General features: G+C 34.5%; 1 protein-coding gene across 1 annotated transcript in view; it reads right to left on the bottom strand.

Annotated features, from left to right (window-relative positions):
• DNAJC5B (DnaJ heat shock protein family (Hsp40) member C5 beta) overlaps positions 1-19,391 on the bottom strand; it is a 54,321-nt gene extending 34,930 nt beyond the window's left edge. The window contains exon 1 of the mRNA XM_059392863.1: positions 19,273-19,391. Coding sequence (XP_059248846.1) covers positions 19,273-19,391 — 119 coding nt within the window. The remainder of the gene's footprint in view (positions 1-19,272) is intronic.
• Between the last annotated feature and the right edge of the window lie 1,161 nt (positions 19,392-20,552).

The following is a 20,552-nucleotide window of genomic DNA, read 5'->3' as shown; positions in this document are numbered from 1 at the left end:
ATAACGTGAAATTACCATTTTGAGTACAGATCAGTAGCACTAGCTAGTCACCTTGCTGTGCAACAGAGCTCTAGACCTTTTTAACCTTGCAAAGCCGAAGCTGAAACTCTGTCTGTTGAATAACTTCCCGTTTTCTCCTCCTCTCTCCCAAACCCAGGAAACCACAGTTCTAACTTTGCTTCTATGAGTTTGACTATTTGGATAGAATTTTTTGGTTTTTTGTTTTATTTATTTTTTAATGTACTACTGAATTGCCAATTTCCAAGCTATTTAACACTTTCTTAACAACTTTTTTGGAATGCTATTATTTTTTGATGCTTTTTTTTCCCCATGGTAGTTTAACATATTGTATAATACTTATGGCAAAGCATTGAGTACACCTATCATCATGTTGTGGCAATTTGATCTTTACTAAAACATGTGAAGCCTGCTCCTTTTGTTTTATATATTTGGACAGAAGTTATATATTTTACAACTGAAAGTTTATACCTTTTGATCCTCTTTCATCCATTTTATCCCCATCTTTTGGCTCTGGCAACCACCAATTTGTTCTTTGTATCTATGAGTTTTTTCTTTTTTTTTTTCTTTTAGATTCCGCATATAAGTGAGATCATAAGGTATTTGTTTTCCTCTGTGTGACTTATTTCACTTAGGATAATACCCTTGACTTTCTCCATATTGTTGTAAATGATGAAATTTCCTTCTTTTTTATGGCTTGATAATGTTCCATTGTATACATGCCACATTTTCTTTATTCATTCATCCAACAGTGGGCACTTAGGTTGTTTCCATGTCTTAGCTATGCAAATAATGTTGCGATGATTAAAGAGGTACATGTATCTTTTCCAAATGGTTTCTTCATTTCCTTCAGATAAATACCCAGAAATGGATTTGCTGGATCATATAGTAGTTAGAGTAGTTTTATTTTTTGAGGGCCCTCTATTACATATTCCATATTGATTATACCAATTTCCATTCCCACCAACAGTGTACAGGGTTCCCTTTTCTCAATATCATTACCAACACTTATCTTTTAGATCTTTTTTGCCTTTTTGATACTAGCCATTATGACAGGCATGCAGGGACATCTCATTTGGGTTTAAACATGTTTTATTGAGGTGTATTTGACACACAATATTAGTCTCAGGTGCACAGCATAGTGATTTGACAACTTGGTTATGTTATGCTGTGCTCACCACAAGTATAGCTACAATGCTATTACAATACCATGAACAAACATGTTTCCCTATAGTATGCCTTTCATCCTCATGATTTATTCCATAGCTGGAAGCCTCTACTCTCCCCTTCACCCATTTTGCCCAATTTGCCCCTCTACCCCCCAGCAACCATCCATTTGTTTTCTGTATTTATGAGTCTTTATCTCCTTTTAGTTTTTTGTTTGTTATTTGGTTTTGTTTTTTAGAGTCCACATATAAGCGAAATCACAGTATTTGTATTTCTCTGTTTAACTTATTTAACTAAACATAATATCCTCTAGGTCCATCCATGCTGTTGCAAATGGCAAGATCTTATTCTTTCTTATGGCTGAGTAATATTCCATTATACTATTATATATACATATATACATATATACATTATATAATACATGCATATATACCATAATATATATACATATATATCACATTTTCTTTATCCATTCATCTACTGATGAATACTTATGTTGCTTCCATATCTTGCCTATTGCACATAAGTGTAATAAATAGAGGTGCATGTCTTTTCAAATTATTGTTTTCATTTTTTTTAAATAAATACCCAGTCATGGAATTGCTGGATCATATGGTATTTCTATTTATAATTTCTTGAGGAAACTCCATGCTGTTTTCCACATTAGCTACACCAGTTTACATTCCCACTAATAATGTACAAGGCTTTTCTTTTTTCTATATCCTCACCAATTCTTGCTATTTCTTGTCTTTTGTGTTCTAGCCATTCTGACTGGTGTTAGGTGATACGTTGTTGTGGTTTTGATTTGCTGATGAGTAGTGTTGCTGAGCATCTTTTCATTCATGTGTCTGTTGGCCATTTCTATGTCTTCTTTGGAAAAATGTCTTTTTAGGTCCTCTGCCCATTCATTATATCTGATTATTTATTTTTTTATGTAGTATTATATAAGTATTTATTTATTTCAGATATTAACCCCTAATCCAATATATCATTTGTACCTTCTCCCATTCAGTATGTTGCCCTTTCATTCTGTTGATGCTTTCCTTCCCCATGCAAAAATGTATTTTTCTATAGTCTCAGTAGTTAATTTTTGCTTTTGCTTCCCATGCCTAAGGAGCCATATGTAGAAAAATGGTGCTAAGGTCCATGTTAAAAAGATTACTGTCCATGTTTTCTTTTAGGAGTTTTATGATTTCACATCTTATATTTAAATCTTTAATTCACTTTGAGTTTATTTTTGTGTATGGCTTGAGAAGTAGTCCAGTTTCATTCTTTTTCATGTAGCTGTCCAGCTTTCCCAGGACCATTTATTGGAGAGACTGTCTTCCCCATTGTATATTTTTGCCTCCCTTGTCATAGATTAATTGACCATATAATCATGGGTTTATTTCTGGGCTCTCTATTCTCTTCTTCTCTTGATCTATGTGTATAAATTTTGTGCCAGTACCATACTGTTTTGATTACTACAGCTTTGTAGTGTATCTTGAAATCTGGGACTGTAGTAACCAGCTCTGTTCTTTCTCAAAATTGGTTTGGCTGTTGGGGGGAGGGCTTCTGTAGTTCATATAAATTTTAGTATTATTTGTTCTAGTTCTATAAAAAGTTCTGTTGGCATTTTGATGGGGATTGCACTCAGTCTGTAGACTGCTTTGGGTAGTATGGACATTTTAATTATTAAGTATACTAGAAGTATTAATTCTTCCAGTCCATTAACATGGTATATCATTTTCTTGTTTTTTGTTTTTTAAGTAGGCTCCACACACAGCCCAGAGCCCAACATGGGGCTTGATCAGGGTCGTGAGATCAAACCCTGAGTGGAAATCAAGAGTTAGACACAACTGAGTGAGCCACCCAGGTGATCCCCCATAAACATGGTATATCTTTCCATTTGTTTGTGTCATCTTTAATATTTTTCATCCGTGTTTTATCATTTTTAAAGTACAGGTCTTTTACTTCCTTTGTTAGTTTCATTCCCAGATTTGGATGGGATTTTTGATTCTATTTTAAATGGGATTGTTTTCTTAATTTCTTTCTGCTTTGTTATTGGGGTATCACTGTGGTTTTGATTTACATTTTCCCAATAATTAGTGATGAGCTTCTTTTCTTATACCTGTTGGCCATCTGTATGTCTTCTTTGGAAAATTGCTTAATCAAGTCTTTTGCCCATTTTAAAGTTAGATTATTTGTTTTTTTGCTATTGAGTTTCATGTTTTCTTTATGTAATTTTGGGGATATTAATCCCTTAGTAGATATTTGCAAATACCCACTCTTTCATTAGGTAAGTTGCCTTTTCATTTTGTTGATGGTTTCCTTTGCTCTACAAAAGCTTTCTAATTATATGTATCCCACTTGTTTATTTTGCTCTAGTTGCTTGTACTTTTGTTGACAAATCCAGAAAGCATCACCAAGATCCAAGTCTAAGTGTTTACCACCTAAGTTTTCTTCTAGGCATTTTATGACTTTAAGTCATACATTCAAATCTTTAATCCAATTTGAGGTAATTTTTGTATATGGTGTAAGACAGTGGTCAAGTTTCATTCTTTTGCATGTAGCTCTGTAGTTACCCCAGCACCATTCATTGAAGAGACTGTCCATTTCTCATTGTATATTCTTTCTTTTTTTGTTGTAAGTTACAAATTGGCCATATGTACCTGGATTGATTTTAGAGAGAGAGCATGCATAAACTGTGGGGCGGGGGGGGGGTGGCAGAGAGAGGGAGAGAATCTCAAGTAGGCTCTACACCCAGTGCAGAGCCTGACATGGGACCTGATCTCACAACCCTGAGATCATGACCTGAGCCAAAATCAAGTGTCAGATAATTAACTGACACCCTTACACCCCTACCCAGATTTATTTCTGAGTTCTCTATTGTGTTCCATGAATCTGTGTTTGTTTCTATGCCAATACTGTACTATTTTAATTATTATAGCTTTGTAATATGGTTTGAAATCAGGAAGCATGATATCACCAGCTTTGTTTTCTCTCAGGATTGCTCTGGCTATTCTGTGTCTCTTGTGGTTCCATACAAATTTGAGGATTCTTTGTTCTATTTATGTGAAAATGCAATTAGGATTTTGACAGGTATTACACTAAACCTGTAGTTTGCATTGGATAGTATGGGCATTTTAGTATTATTAAACTTCCAATCTATAAACACAGAATATGTTCCCATTTACTTGCATTTTCTTTAGTTACTTTCATCAGTCTTACAATTTTCAGTGCATAAGTCTCTTACTTCATTGGTTCAATTTATTCCTGTTTATTCCCTTCCTTTTGATGCAGTTGTAAATAGGATTATTTTCTTAATTTGTCTTTCCACTAGTTTGTTATTAGTGTATATAAACATGACTGACTAATTTTTCTATATTGATTTTGTTTCCTGCAACTGACTGAACTTGTTTATTAGTTCTAACAGTCTTTTGGTGGAGTCTGTAGGGTTTTCCCTATAAAATGTGTCATCTGCAAATAGTGACAGTTTTATTTCTTCCTTGCCAGTTTGAATGCTTGCCCTATCCCCCAATTGCCCTGGCTAGGACTTCCAATACTATGTTGACTAAAAGTGGGGAAAGTGGACATCTTTGTCTTGTTCCTGATCTTAGAGGAAAAGCTCTTAGCTTTTCACCATTAAGTATGACTTTAGCTGTGCTCTTGTCTTATATGGCCTTTATTATGTTGTTACATCCCCTCTACACCCATTTTGTTGAGAGCATTTACCATAAATGGATGAATTTTGTCAAATGCTTTTTTGCATCTGTTGAGGTTATATGATTTTTATCCTTCATTTTGTTAAATTTGGCTTATTTTATGTTTGCACTCAGAGTTTATCTTCAAATTGGGTTTGTAACATAAAGCTATTTTAACCTAATATTGAGAGTTCATATGACTCGTTTTCTGTAGGGTTTAATGACATATTATTCAAATCTGAAACACACTGACCTACCTCCCTGTGCAAGTCTATGCTTGTCAACTTGGTTACAAAACTCTCATAATCATATCCTGGGTTACCTTTTATCTCATGTCCTCCACACACAGCTTGTATATTATGCACTGACACGGCCACATTATCAGTATTTTTCCAAATACCCCATGGCCTTTTTCTCCATCTTTGCTTAGTCTGTTGTCTCTGCCTTGCATACCTATCCTTGCTAACATTACATTCTTTCCCCAACTTCTATACTTTTTTTGATCTAACTATTCATCTTTACTCATGCTTGAATTGTTAACTCAAAGCATTAACTCTTATGGAAAGACCTACCCTGAACCTCTTGTCCTTTCTCATTTCATTTTCTTCTATTTTTTCTCTCTTGATTATGTTTTATACCTTCTTAAATGAAGGCATGTTTTAGTCTTTTGTGGATCCAAGCTTAGCATATGCCTACCAAAAAGAAATACTTATGAAATATTTATGGAATAAATGAATAAATAAGTAAACTAGAAAAACAACTTAGCATCGTGTTTCTACAATATCCTCAGTTTCCTTTCAAGATGTGCTGAAGAGGGGGAAAAAATGGTGTCTTTTACTTCAGGGAAGATTTCGTATTCACAAAATCCTGGAATTACCTGAACTAAACCAGCAAAATCTCCAACAAGCTTCCGTTCCCCGCCCCAAACAGAGTTAATAAGAGTATCTATTTAGGTCTAGCATTAGACATATTATAGTTTTCTGTGCTACAGAATGCTAATTCTGACTGGTAGACAATTTGCAATTCTTTGAGTTGTGTGCCTTACTCAGGATAAAAAAATGATACTCATTGAACAGCATTGTTATATGGATGGCCTTTTAAAAAGATTTTATTTATTTATTTGAGAGACCACAAGCAGGGAGGGAGGGGTAGAGGGAGAGGGACAAGCAGACTCCAAGCTGAGCATGGAGCCTGATGCAGACTAAATACCAGGACCCTGAGACCATGACCTGAGCCAATGTCAGATGCTAACCAACTTAGCCACCCAGGTGCCCTATGGATGGTTTTTTAAATCGAGTAAATATTCTAATCAAAGTAATACACTTAATTTGTTTTAAGATCATGATCAGAAATAAACATTCATCCAATAAGCTATCAAGTTCTTAATTGAGAAAAAATTTACATAATGTAAATAGCCATTTATATCATGCAAATTTTAACTATTCTGACCACTTTAAAATGTATAATTGGTGGTTTTAATACATTAGTACATTCACAGTGGTGTGCAAACATCACAATCTAATTCCAGATTATTTTTCATCACCCTAAAAAGAAACTCTGTGCCTCCTAATTCCTGCATATCCTGATTCCCTAACAACCAGTAATCTACTTTCTAATTCTGTGGACTAGATGTATGGATATTTCATATGAATCATAAAATGTGTTGTCTTTTATATCCATTTCCACAGTTCATCCATGTTGTAACAGGTATCAATCAGTACTTCATTTCTTTTTATGACTGAATGATATTCTGTTATATGGATGTACCACATTTTGCTTATCCATCCATCAGTTAGTGGACATTTAGGTTGTTTTCATTTTTGGTTATTATGAATAATACTAGTATAATGTTCATGTACAAGGTTTTGTGTAAATATGTTTTCAGTTCTCTTGGGACTAAGGCACACAACTGTTGGGTCATATGATAACTAACTTTTTGAGAAATTGCTAGACTATTTTTCACAGTGGCTGTAACATTTTTTTAAAAGATTTTATTTATTTATTTGACAGGCAGAGATCACAAGTAGGCAGAGAGGCAGGCAGAGAGAGAGAGGTGGAAGCAGGCTCCCTGCTGAGCAGAGAGCCCGATGCGGGGCTTGATGCAGGACTCGATTCCAGAACATCAGGATCGTGACCTGAGCTGAAGGCAGAGGCTTTAAACCACTGAGCCACCCAGGCGCCCCTGGCTGTAACATTTTACATTCCTACCAGAAATGTACAAGGGGTCCAACTTCTCTATATTCTTCTCAATATTTTTTTAATGGTAGCCAACCTACTAAAAGTGAAGAAGTGGTGTCTTATTGGGGTTTTGATGTGCATTTTCCTGATAAGTAATGATTTTAATCTAGTAATTATTGGCCATTTGTATATCTCCTTTGGAAAAATGTCCATTTTAAATCTTTCCCATTTTTTAATTGTGTTGTCTTTTTATTGTTGAGTTGTAAGTATTCTTTATATATCCTGGATATTAAACACTTGTTAGATGTCTTATTTGAATATTTTCTACAGTTCTGTGAGCTGTCTTTTTATTTTCTTGATGGTGTCCTTTGGTGCACAACAGTTTTTAATTTTTAAAAAAATCTTTTAAAAAATTTTTTTAAGATTATTTATTTATTTATTTGACACAGAGAGAGATCACAAGTAGGCAGAGGGGCAGGCACAGAGAGAGGGATAGGCAGATGCGGGACTGATCCCAGGACCCTAAGATCATGACATGAGCTGAAGGCAGAGGCTTAACCCACTGAACCACCCATGTACCCCGACAGTTCTTAATTTTGACGAAGTCCAGTTTATCTGTTTTTTCTCTTGTGTCATATTTTTAAAAACAGTTGCTTAATCCAAGGCCTTAAAGATTCATTCCTGTTTTGTACTAATTTTTGTAGTTTTAGGGCTTTGATGCATTTTGAGTAAATTTTGTATAAGGTGTGAGGTAGAAGATCAAAATCATTTTTTTACATGTGGATATCTAGTTGTGCCAGCATATTTGTTGAAAAGATTTTTCTTTTTCTCATTGAATGGTTTTGACATCCTTATGAAGATTCACTTGACTATAGATGTATGGGTTAATTTCTGAACTTTTAATTCTATTCCATTGATTTATGTGTCTGTCTTTAGGCCAGTACCATACTGTTTTGATTACTGAAATTTTGTGATAAGTTTTGAAATCAGAAAGCGTTGAGTCATTCAACTTGATCCATCTTTTTCAATATTCTGTTTTGTTATTCTGGGTTCTTTGCATTTCACTTCCATGTGAATTTTAGGATCAGTTTATCCAATCCTGCAGAAATGTAGTTGGAATTTTGATAAGATTGCATCAAATATGTAGATTCATCTTAATTATATTTAGTCTTACAATCTGTGAACATGGGATGTCTTTCCATGTATTTAGGCCTTTAATTTATGTCAACAACGTTTTATAGTTTTCAGTGTAAGTCTTTTACTTCCTTGGTTAAATGTTTTTCCCTAAGTATTTTATTCTTTTAGATGTTATTGTGAATGAAATTCTTTTCTTAATTTTATTTTTGGATTGTGTGGGCTTATAGATTTTTGTATATTGAACTTAAGTCCTAAAACTTTGCTGAACTCATTTGTTAGTTCTAATTGTGTGTGTACATGCACACTAACATGTATTCAGTATGTTTTTCTTTGTATAAGATAATGTCATCTGTGAATAGAGATAGTTTCCTTCCTTTCCTATCTGGACTCATTTTATTTCTTATTCTAGCTGAATTGTCTTAGTATAAATTCTAAAACACCATTGAAAGAAGTAATGGGAGAAGACATTCCTATATTGGTCCAGATCTTTGGGGGAAAGTTTTCAGTCTTTAACACTTAAATATGATGATAGCTATGAGTTTTTTATAGATGCCCCTTATCAAGTTGAGAAAATTCCCTTCTGTTGCTAGTTTGTTGAATATTTTTGTCATGAAAGGTATTGGGTCTTGTCAAAAGCCTTTTCTGCATCTATCAAGATGAATATGCATTTTTTCTTTTTCTTTCTTTTTTTTAATGATTTCTTTGTTTAATTTAAGGAGAGAGGAAGTGAGCAGGAGGAGAGGCTGAGGAAGGAGGAGAGAGAAAATCTCCACCAGACTCTCTGCTGAGCATGTAGCCTGATGTGGGGCTGAATCCCAGATCCCTGAGATCATGACGAGTGAAAATTAGGAGTTAGATGATTAACGGACTGAGCTGCCCAGGTGCCCCATTTTCTATTAATCTGGTAAAATACATTGATTTGCATATATTGACCCAACTTTATATTCTTAGAGTAAATAATACTTGTCATAGTGTATCATCTTTTTAATATGTTTTTGAATTCTGTTTTCTAGTATTTTCTTGAGGATTTCTGCATCTATATTCATAAGATTTATAGTCCTGTCACTTTCTGGTAATGTCTTTAACTTTATTATGAGGGTAACCCTGGCTTTATAGAAGAAGTTAGGGTGTGTCCTCTCTCCTACTTTTTTGGAAGAATTTGAGAAAGGATTATTGTTATTTCTCCTCCTTCTCCTTTTCCTTGGTAGAAATCACCAGTGAAGACACCTGGATCAGGACTCTTCATTGTTGGATATTTTTTTGAATATGAACTCAATCTTTACATTTTATAGATCTACTTAGATTTTCTATTTCTTCTTGAGTGAATTTATTAGTTTGTGTGTTTCTAAGAATTTTTTCATTTTATCTAGGTTGTCTAATTTTATTGGTAAGCAATTGTTCATAGTATTCTTTATAATTTTTTTTCTTTCAAGATCAATCGTAATGTCCCTGTGCTTTTATTCCTTATTTTAGTAATTTGAATTTTCTCTTTTTCTTGGTCAGTTTAGGTAAGATTTGTCAATCTTGTTGGTGTTTTGAAATAACCAGCTTTTGGTTTTGTGGATTTTCTCATTCTTCTAGTCTTTATTTAATTTGTTTTCACTCTAATCTTTACTAGTCTTATTTCTCCTCATGCTTTTGGTCTAATTTGTGATTCTTTTTCTAGTTTCTTAAAGTTGAAGTTTAAGTTATTTGATATCTCTGTTCCTTTTTAATGTAGGCATTTACCATTCTAAATTCCCTTCTGAGAATTACTTTCATTGCATCCCATAAGTTTTTGTTTTCATTAATCTCAGAGTATTTCCCAATTTCCCATGTGATTTCTTCTTTGATGCATTAGTTATTTAGGAGTGTGTTGTTTAATTTCTACATGTTTCTGATTATTCCAAATTTCCTTCTGTTATTTATTTCAAATTTTATTCCATTAAAGCTGAGAACATACTTTGATTCAAATATTTCTGAATTAATTGATACTTGTTTTGTGAACAAACATATGGTTTAACATAGAGAATATTCCATGAGCACTTCTGTTATTGGGTGGATTGTTCTGTAGATGTTCAATGGTTCTAGTTGGCTTATGGTATTGTACAAGCCTTGTGTTTCCTTGCTGACCTTCTGTCTAGTTGTTCTGTTCACTATTGAAAGTGAGTTATTGAAGTCTCCAAATATTACTATTGAACCATCTGTCCCTCCCTTCAATTCCATCAGTTTTTTCTCCATGTATTTCAGGGCTCTGTTGTTAGGCACATATATGTTTCCAATTGCTATATATTCTTGAAAGATTGACTTTAAAAAATAAATAAATTTCCTTTTTGGTTTCTGATAACTTTGTCTTAAAGTTTATTTTGTCTGATACTAGTATAGCCACTACAGCTCTCTTTGGGTTACTACTTCCATATAATATTTTTTTTTTACAACTTTCACTTTCATCCTATTTGTCTTTTAATCTAAGGTGACTGTTTCTAGAGACAACATAGAATTGAATCTTTTTTTTAAAAAAAATCACTTGCCAATCGCTGTCTTTTAGTTTGAGATTTTAATCCATTTATATTTAAAGTAATTCCTGATAAGGAAGGATTTTGGTCATTTTACTATTTGTATCTTTTCTTTCCTTCTTTCCTTCTTTCTTTCTTTCTATTTTTTTTTTTTTTTTTTTTTTAAGTAGAGCCCATGCCCAGCATGGATTCCAATGCAGGGCTTTAACTCACAACCCTGAGATTAAGTCCTGAGCTGAAATCAAGAGTTGAACAGTAACCGACTGAGCCACCCAGGCACTCTTCTATTTATATTCTTACATCCCTTTGTTCAATTCTCCTATTACTATTACTAGCTTCTTTCCATTACTAGGAATTAGATAATTCCGGTATCATTTCTTTTATATATTTTTAAGGCTTTTTTAGTGTATGTGGTTACCCTTCAGATTAAAATTAACATCTTAATTTTTAAATATCTAGTTCACATTAATATGCTGTCAAAAGTACACAAAAACTTCTATATAGTTCCATCTCCTCATTAATGCTGCTATTGTTGCAAATTACATCCTTATACATTGTGTGTCATTCAACATAGATATATAATTATTGTTTTATGCAATTATCTTTCAAATTAGATAGGAAAAAAAGAGGACCTACAAACATATTTACCTGTGCAATTACCTTTACTGGTGTTCCCTAATTTTTCATGTGGATTCAGATTATGGTCCAGTGTTCATTTCACTCTGAAGGATTCCTTTTGGCATTTCTTATAGAAAAGGTCTGCCAATGACTCAGTTACTCATTTATCTAGAAATAAATTAATATCTCCCTTCATTTTATATGGATGGTTTTACTATATATAGAATTTTATGTGTGTTAGGACACATCTTCAGTGCTGAGCCAGAGAGTTTACAACTCTCCCTTAGCCTTTATTCCTGCTTGAACAGAGCTCAGCCAGAAGTGAGAACTTAGGGCTTTCTCAAGTCTTTCCCAGTGTGTGTACAACTGTGGGCAGGTGAGTAGCTTCTAGATTCCCAGGGATATGACAGAACTGATTTCTTTATAGAAACTAGCATAGTTTCTAGGACTGGAATAAGTGATGGAATGAAGCATTTTTTCATTTAAATGATTAATATGAATTCTATGCTCAAGTCAATCTATTCTTCTTACCATAGTCTCCCTTATTTTGCTTGTCCTTCTATATGTATCTTTCAACCTTACTAAATCTAACTCTTTATAAGGTGAGAGTATAATATAAATAAATAAGTATCCAAAAATAAATAGGATGAGTGAATGAGTGGGTGGGGAAAAAATGTCATTGGTCATAACAATTTTAGTGCCCAGGAACAAATGAAGTAGTGTGAAGAACTAAAAGGACCAAGAATATTTGTCATGGGACAAAGGGGGTTATACCACTGACCTGAAAGATAACTCTGAGATAGCCTCATATACTCTTCTTTTTAGTGGAAGGTTTTAGAATTCAGGAAACAAATTAGTACTGATAGAGATTAATTTCAATTTATCTTGTGAGCTTGAATCATCACTTTGCCTTGTAAATATTTACAATTCTTCTATTAGCTATGCAATCCCCTGACATTTACACTTTATTCATAAGCAGCCTCTGTTATGACCTATAATTGCTAATAAAGATGGGTAAAAGCACCACAGATTGGGGTTGCCACAGATCACTATGGAAATGACACTCTTTCCTGCTTCTTGTGAGAATAGCATTTGCCTCATGTTGGTCTACTCTGTGCAAACTCACCTCTTCAGAGATGGAGGATGATTTCCAGAAAATTCCATGTGAAATTGAATGAAATAGAAAAATCGAGTCCCTGTGCCCTGTGAGCTCATCAACAAGCTCATCCATGAGGCACAGAAACCCAGGTGCTAATGTACAAAACTAGTTCACTCTGATTTTGTGTTTTTTTTTTTTTCTGAGGAGGTAAGGAAGGGCTACATCTTTGTCTCATTTCTCCTCAAGTAGGCCAGCATTTTGTTAGGTCCCTGTACCCAAAACACTAGAAAAACCTGCTGACTTTCCTTTGGGTATCTTACTCTTGTTTCTATCTAAATTTAAAAATGTACACATCAGTGTAAATAAAAACTAACATTTAAGTTGCATGTAACTTTTAATGTAAATTTCAATACTTGATACTCACATTTTCTATATTTACATAACTGGCTCTATTTTCTTAGAGTTTTCTACTCCTTATCCCCTAACTACATTTTACTTGAGGATCTCAAGCCATAAAAAAGTGCACTGTGTCCAAGTCTGAAACTGTAGTCTTTCCTTGCTGAGCTGTCCCTCTCTTTACTGGGTCAGTGAATGACTCTTTGCTCAACTACATGGCAAAACATTTGAGACAAGGTCCTGACAAAGCTAAAAATGTAAGTATGGAGAAATAGACATACACCCACAGGCAAAATCTATCTGTTGACCAATTCACTTTTGAATTTAGTAAATATTAGCTAGAACTAATGGAAGTGCAATGGAAGACAAAACATAATGCTTGGCCTGAGGGAATTGATGGAATGGGAAAGGCAGAAAAGAAGAGTGAATTACAACCTGTGAGAATTTTATGCTCTCATAACAGCAAAGTGAGTTATGGAATATATAATGTGCTACAGGGAAGGCCCCCATCGCCTTTCTCTCCCAATCAACCTAAATGGCTCCTCATAATCATTTTGGGTATGATGTTTAGGTTTCCATCTTTCTCTTTCTCTCTCCCTCCCTCAATTAGATTCTAATTTTTTGCTTATATGCTCCTTAAAATAAATTTGAGAAATTGTCCTCTCAACATTTTAAACTTTACATCTAAATTTTTTGTAAGTTAAAACAGATGCAAAGGGTGTAATTTTCAGCATATTATAGACATTGACATGTTAAAATAAAAGTTTTAACACTCCTTTAAATTTATCAACAGAATTTAAATATCACAGAAACTATACACACAGTCACACACACACACACACACACACACTCACTCTCACACATACATGCGTAGGCATGCATACACACACATATTTCTTGGACAGTCTTCTTACACCCATGCCGTAGCCAACTTTGAAGAATGCCATTCTACAGGCTTCTTTCTCTGGTGCCTTATGTATTCTTTGTGGTACACAGTAACTGTGTGTCAGAACTTGGCTAAACACTTTACATATATTACTTCTTTTAATCCTTAGCAACCCTCTGCAATCAGTACTGTTTTCTCCATTTTAATCATGAAGAAAATGAGGCTAAGAGAAGAGGTTTGAATCCAGGTCCTTCTGACTTCATACCCTCTACTCTTAACTGCTGCTACTTTATACTTAAAATTCACTGCAACTGAGGGAGTTTAGTGTTAAAATCAACTTGGAACACCTCAAAGAGAATATGTGACTTCAAGCACCACTCCTAGCACTCCCCAACATCTTACTTGCTTTGCTTTTCTCCACAGCTCTTACCAATATCTGATAGACTGTATACCTTATTACGAAGCCCCTCTTCTCCCCCAGCCCAGAATATAGGCTTCAGGAAAGTAGGGATTTCATCTCTTTTGTTCAATGCAATTTTCTCAGTACTCAAAACAGTACTCAAGAAATATTTGTTGAATAATGATCAAGCCTTGTTATAAAGCCATTAGGATTCTAAGAGATTCTAGACATACTACATGCTACATGCCCTGATCAGCCTTCCTAGCTTCATTAAAATTAGGCAGCAGTGTAAGGTATAGATCAACAATCTGCGGGGTTTGGAGTGAAGGATTTTTATGTGCCAGTCAGTGTCAAGAACAGTGACATACCCTATGACAGGCCTAAAGTGGTTGGTGAACTGTATTTGCCTCATTCATTTTACCAAGGGGAACACAGAATTAGGTAGCTTTGTTGTAAGGCTATGGTAGGGATGCCATCTTTGAGCCATCTCAGTCTACTGTTAATGGCTAGGAATCTGGGCAATTCATGGCATGCTTGGAAGTTTGGTGCCTAGGGCTTCCCAGAAATCTCCCAGGGCTGAAGAGCTTTATTGTAGTGTTTGGGAGTACATTACTTTGTACAGTTTTCTTAGTGGTTGAGTATGTATATATAATTTATCACAGTCTACTGATATCAGTGTTTTACCAATCTAAGTACAGAACATTTTCATTTCATTTCTTGTCCTCCCCGCTTTTAAATATCATTGTCTTCAGTACCAGATGGTTTAAGAATTTTTGTGTCAGTTGTCATATATAATTTAGAAAATTCATGAAGATGATAGTATGTTATATTTACCCATATTTCTAAATTTTCCATTGTTCTTTCTTCCTTCCTTAATAATGTAGGATTCCTTCTTTTATCATTTCTTTTATAATATGTCCTTCAGCTATTCTGTAAAAGCATATCCGGCTAAGTGACAAAAATCTTTCAGTTTTCCTTCATGTAGGAATTTTTTAATTTCCCCTTAATTCCCTGTATAGTTTCATCAGATTTGGAATTTTCAGTTTACAGTAATTTTCTTTCTTTTCTTTCTTGAAAGGTGGTGTGCTACTTCTTCTGGCCTCTTTTGTTTCAGGTGAGAAATTTGTTGCCTTTTGAATTGGTGTCCCTCTATCAATAATGCATGGTTTCTCTCTGGCTGCTTTCAAGGTATTTTCTTTGTCTTTAGTTTTCAGAAGTATAATTGTGATGTGTCTGGGCATGGATTTCTTTGGATTTATCCTTTCTGGAATTCACTTAGCTGCTTGATCTGTGAATTCATATGTTTTGTTATATTTGGGAAATTTCCAGTCATTATTTCTTTGAATACTCCTTCAGTCTTTCCCCCCTCCTATGACACCAGTTCTATGAATGTTGGATCTTTTGTTATGGTCTTATAGGTTCCTGAGGCTCTGTTTGTTTTCAGTTTATTTTCTCTCATTTGTTCCAATTGGGTAAATTCTATGGATCTGTCCTCAACTTCACTGATTCCGTCGTCTGTTAGCTGTACTCTACGACTGAACTCTTCAAGTTATTTTTATTATAAGTTCTTTAATTTCCATTGGTTCCATTTTAAAATTTCTATTTCTCTGCTGAAATTTTCTGATGCTTTTATTTTCACTTGTTTAAAGAGAATTTGTAATTGTTTGTAGAATTTTTTTTATGATAGTTACTTGTCAGATAATTCTAATGTCTGGTTCATCTCAGTGTGAGACGCTGAGGATTATCTTTTCTCATTCAAGTTACAATTCTCTTGTTTTTTTTTTTTGTTTGTTTGTTTTGTTTTGTTTTTTAGTATGATAACTGATTTTAATTGTATCTGGAAATTTTTGCTATTATGTTAGGAGACTCTGGGTCTTAAATTTTTTATTTTAACAGGCATTGAGTGTTTAGATTTAGCGTGTAGGTCATAGCCTACTTTTATGGGCGGTGGCTCCAATGACAGTTTGATTTTCAGAGCCTTGATGGTACTATGTTTGTCTTCTTTGTCTCCTGCCTCTGAGACCGCACTGGTACTTGTTGGTACTAGCTGAGGAAGTGAAAGGAGCTTCCCAGGCTGAGTGACTTGGTGCCATTATGTGGAGAAAGGGAATCTCCAGGCTGCAGAGACAGAAAACACTTTTTGGGCTGGGTGCTGGTGAAAGAATCCTACCTGGTAATCTCCCCTGTCAGGTGAAGTCCCTGGGTAGGAGAAGGGAGTCTCAGATGGTGGGTATGTTCTCTGGTAGTTTACTGTTTGGGGAACATTCAGTTTGTTCTCCTTGCTATTTCTTCTAGGCTTGTCTAGAGTTGTTGCCAGGACTCCTGCTTAGTTTGGAGGAAGAATAAGGCTATCTGTCTGCTTTCTCTTGCTAGATTGGGTATCAGGAAAGGCTGGGCCTGGGTTATAGTCTCTTAGATGGAGAATCAGAGCATGCCCTGCCACTGTGTTGTTCCCTTGGTCCTCTGGTCCCTAACTAATTCATCTTCCTGTTTCTACTTTTTAGGATTCTTCTCTAGTTGTCACTTGTGTTATTTCCAAGGCTTTTAGTTATGCTTGACAGGAAGGAGCAGAGAGAAACAAGTCTACACCATTTTTCTCAGATCAGAAGATCTCTATATAAGCTTATATAGGCCTAAAATCTCTCTAGATGGTACACAAAGAATTCGTTTCCTGAGGAGGGAACCTAGGGAATATGAAGTAGAAGGGAAAGTTTTTTTGTATATGTGTTTGCATGTTCTTATTTTAATCAGGTGAATATATTATCTGTTCAAAAATAAAAATAAAATGTAGAAGAAGAAATCTAATTCAGCCTTGCTTTCAAGAGCACAACCAAGCATTGCAACATTGGTCAAGAAGAGTATGGATTCAACAGTTTGTAATTTTATTAAATTTCACTGACTTTTAATTTCACTATATTGTGACTGCTTTGATCAAGATCTCTGAATATAAGAATAATGTTCTCAGTGGGTTTTCAGCCTGCTCATACATTTTGAATAATAACTTGCAGAATACAAATGTGTAATTTAGATAGAAGTAGATGCTTTTGGCAGCATACTAGCACCCTAATCAGCTGGAAAAATGATATTTGTATGACATTAAAACAAAATTAATAGCAGGACACTGATTACATGAAAAGATTTTAGGTTGTAATTATTAAACTTGCAAACAACTCAGCATAATTAGTGCTTAATTAGGATATGACCTGAAATTTTAGCTTACAAAATTAATTGAGGCAATTAAAAGTCACATTTGTAAAGTAAAGTGGGTTTTCAGGCTTACAAGGTAGTTAGGTATCACTCTTTTTCTCATTTGGGGGAGCATCTTTATAGGTAATAAGCTTGGGGTGTAATTACTTTGATTCCAAACCCCCACTTCCAGCATGGTGTCTCAGCCTGAAGCCTCAAAAGACAAGTCTAATAACTTTCAGCCAAGGGTATCTATCCACAGGAGGTTGAACAGCTCCCAGGTACACTTCTAAATAACTCTGGGGAACAACGAAATGGTAAAGACTTTCTGTCCCCAGTACCTTAAGTGAAACATAAACTATAAGATTGATAGTGACTTTGGATCAAGCTCCTTGACCATTTTCACAGAACTGTTTGGGTCCAAATGGCAATTTTCACCTCTGTCATTTATTCTTCACATGCTTCTTAAAGGCATTTCAGGTCCCACAGTTTACCACATGGTGAGGGTTACAATCCAAAGTCAAAGAATTTCCCATTCATACATAGAAATGGAGAACTCAATAAATATTTGTGGGCTAGTGATTTGGGAAAAAACAAATCTAGACTCTCACCTTCATACCATATGTCATAATAAACTCCAAATGGATCAAAGATTTAATGTGAAAATAAATTATAAATGTACTGAAAGAAGACATAGGTTAATATTTTTATAATATTATAATGAAGAGTAGCTTTTTAAACATCACAGATAAAATCCACAAAGAAAATTACTAGCAAATTTGTCTTCATAATTCTAAACTCCCATATGTCAAAAAATATATACACTCTAAGTTTTAAAAAACCAAGTTCAAGGTCAAATCAAGAAGTAACCAATTAAAATCTGAAACTTTCATTTATATTTTGATTTAATTTTTCCTCTAAAGGCACAGCTTTATTCCTTGATAAGGAAATAAGGGGGATCTGAGTGGATCAGTCGATTGAATGTCCAACTTTTGATTTTGGCTTAGGTCATGATCTCAGGATTGTGAGATAGAGCCCTGTAGGGGGTTCTGTGGTAACAGGGAGTTTGCTTAGGATTCCCACTCTCCCTTTCCCTCAGCATCTCCTCCCCACTCCTACTTGCATGCTATAATTTATTCAATAAATAAATAATCTTTAATCTTTAAAAAGAAAATAATGAAATATTTGGAAATATGCATCATGATTTGCATGTAGGAATATCAAGTATAGGAGGAAATTAAAAGAACAAACTTAAAAAAAATAGCTCAAAGTGATGATACTACAGGATGACTATAAGCTTCATTAAAAAATTCAGCATTTAATAATACCAAGATATTTACATGATAGAACCTTGTTAAAAAATAAGGGGTATTGACAAATCCAATTTGATTTTTAAATGTCTTATCTAGACAGAAAAAAAGACTAGAAGAAAACAAAATATCAATAATTACTGATAGAGATATTATTATGAATAAATGTTATTGTCTTCTTTTTGAGCAATTTCAAATTTTATACAGTATTTCCTGCTCAATACTTTTTTAATTTCTTGGAGCTCTAAAGAAAAATATATTTGAGTTTTTCCCAATTATATCTAACTCTGAACTAGATCAGATATGAAAAATCAAAATTGAAGACTTGAAAAGCATAGCATAAAATATGACAATTGTGACAATCCACCCCCCACTTTTAAAATCCCTCTACCAGATTCCATGATGCTATATCATTTAAGTTAAATCAAAACTCCTGGTCATTCTCAGTGATCTCTGTCTTTCTCTCACACTGAAGGCCTAGAACACAAGCTTCCTTTTTATAAGGCCCAAAAAGTGAGTTTCATACTTGTCTATTTCTAACAGTCCATATTGTAGAACAGGGGACATGAGGTTCAAGATTCCGATTACTTGGTCTTGCAAGAAGCTTTTGTCTTTAATTGGGGGCCTATCACAATTTGCCTATCACAAAATAACTATTGCTAGTAGTAGAATGATGTCATCATTGAACTTTCTCTGTACCTGTAGGTTTTCTTAATTTCTTCATTTGATGCTCCCTTATGCAGACCAAGAATTTCATATAGAGCTTCTCCAGATGTAGACAAAGTCCTCTGTCTTTGGTTAGGTATGTTACATGCCATTTTCTCAAGCTGTGAAAGCGAAAAGGGGAAATAGCCATGAAGGTTATGCATACTGGGTCCCACTATCTAAAGAGAAAGACAGTCTATCTCTAACCTTTTGCAAAATGACAATCTAAGGTACATTTGTGTGCCAGCCACACAAGGAGAGGAGAAAAGGGTTAGGAGAGCCAAAAGAAGAGCTTCAAGTCAGGTTGTTAAAGGCTACAGGCAGTCATGTAAATGGAATATGGCTTTGTCCACATGGTTAAATAGAAGTGAAATGTTATCTAAATACCCAGCTAATTCAGAATTGTTGGAAATAAATCCTCACTGGTCAGCCTATGTCAATTCTTTTCTGCCAGAATTTGAACAGCTTTTTTTGTATATTTTCCAAATTTAGCTAGCAGTGGAAATAATCTCCCATTTTACTTTGATTCTATTGGCCTTGCCATTGTTAGAGCAAGAGTTTTAAAAAGAAATTTAAAAAAATAAAGAAAGAAAACTTTTTGAAGTATCAGAGGGAAAAAATCATCTGGGAGCCAGGATAGAACTTCTCATCTACACCTATAGGATGTCAGAATCCCCCACAGTGCTCATGGGTTTTGCACCTGAGATTAATCATTTCCCTATGGTCTATCCAGAAGGAATGGTGCTACCCCTAAGACCCAGATAAAATCTGCCTTCCATGCTCTGGCTCTAGGGCAGCAAAGATAAGCAAGCATACCTAGGGGCATTCCCACATCCACCACTAAACCTCTCTCTAAGGCTTAAGGGCTTCATTTATAATAAAAGGATAATAAAACCCACGTCACAAGGATATCTTAGGGATTTAGAAATAATGTATATAATATATGCAGGACATAATGGGTTCAAAGAATAAGATAATTATTTTTTATTAAAGGCAGCACCATATGTAATTCAGAGACTGCACTGTAGTCAAGCTTTTCAGAATATTGGCCTTGCCATGACCTTCCCTATCTGTGAACTAGAGATTGAAATGTGCCTAGAATCCTGAGGCTGTTATAAGAATTAAACATATTCATATATTAAAGAAGAGAAAATACACCAGTGATCATACACCAATGTTCACCATTATTTATAACAGCCAAAATGTAGAAACAACCCAAATGTCCATGAACAGATGAAAGAAAATGTGGTATGTACAGACAATGAAATATTATT

The sequence above is a fragment of the Mustela nigripes genome, chromosome 3 (genome assembly GCF_022355385.1).
Source record: "Mustela nigripes isolate SB6536 chromosome 3, MUSNIG.SB6536, whole genome shotgun sequence".
Taxonomy (NCBI): domain Eukaryota; kingdom Metazoa; phylum Chordata; class Mammalia; order Carnivora; family Mustelidae; genus Mustela; species Mustela nigripes.
This window is presented reverse-complemented; position numbering and strand designations above follow the sequence as displayed.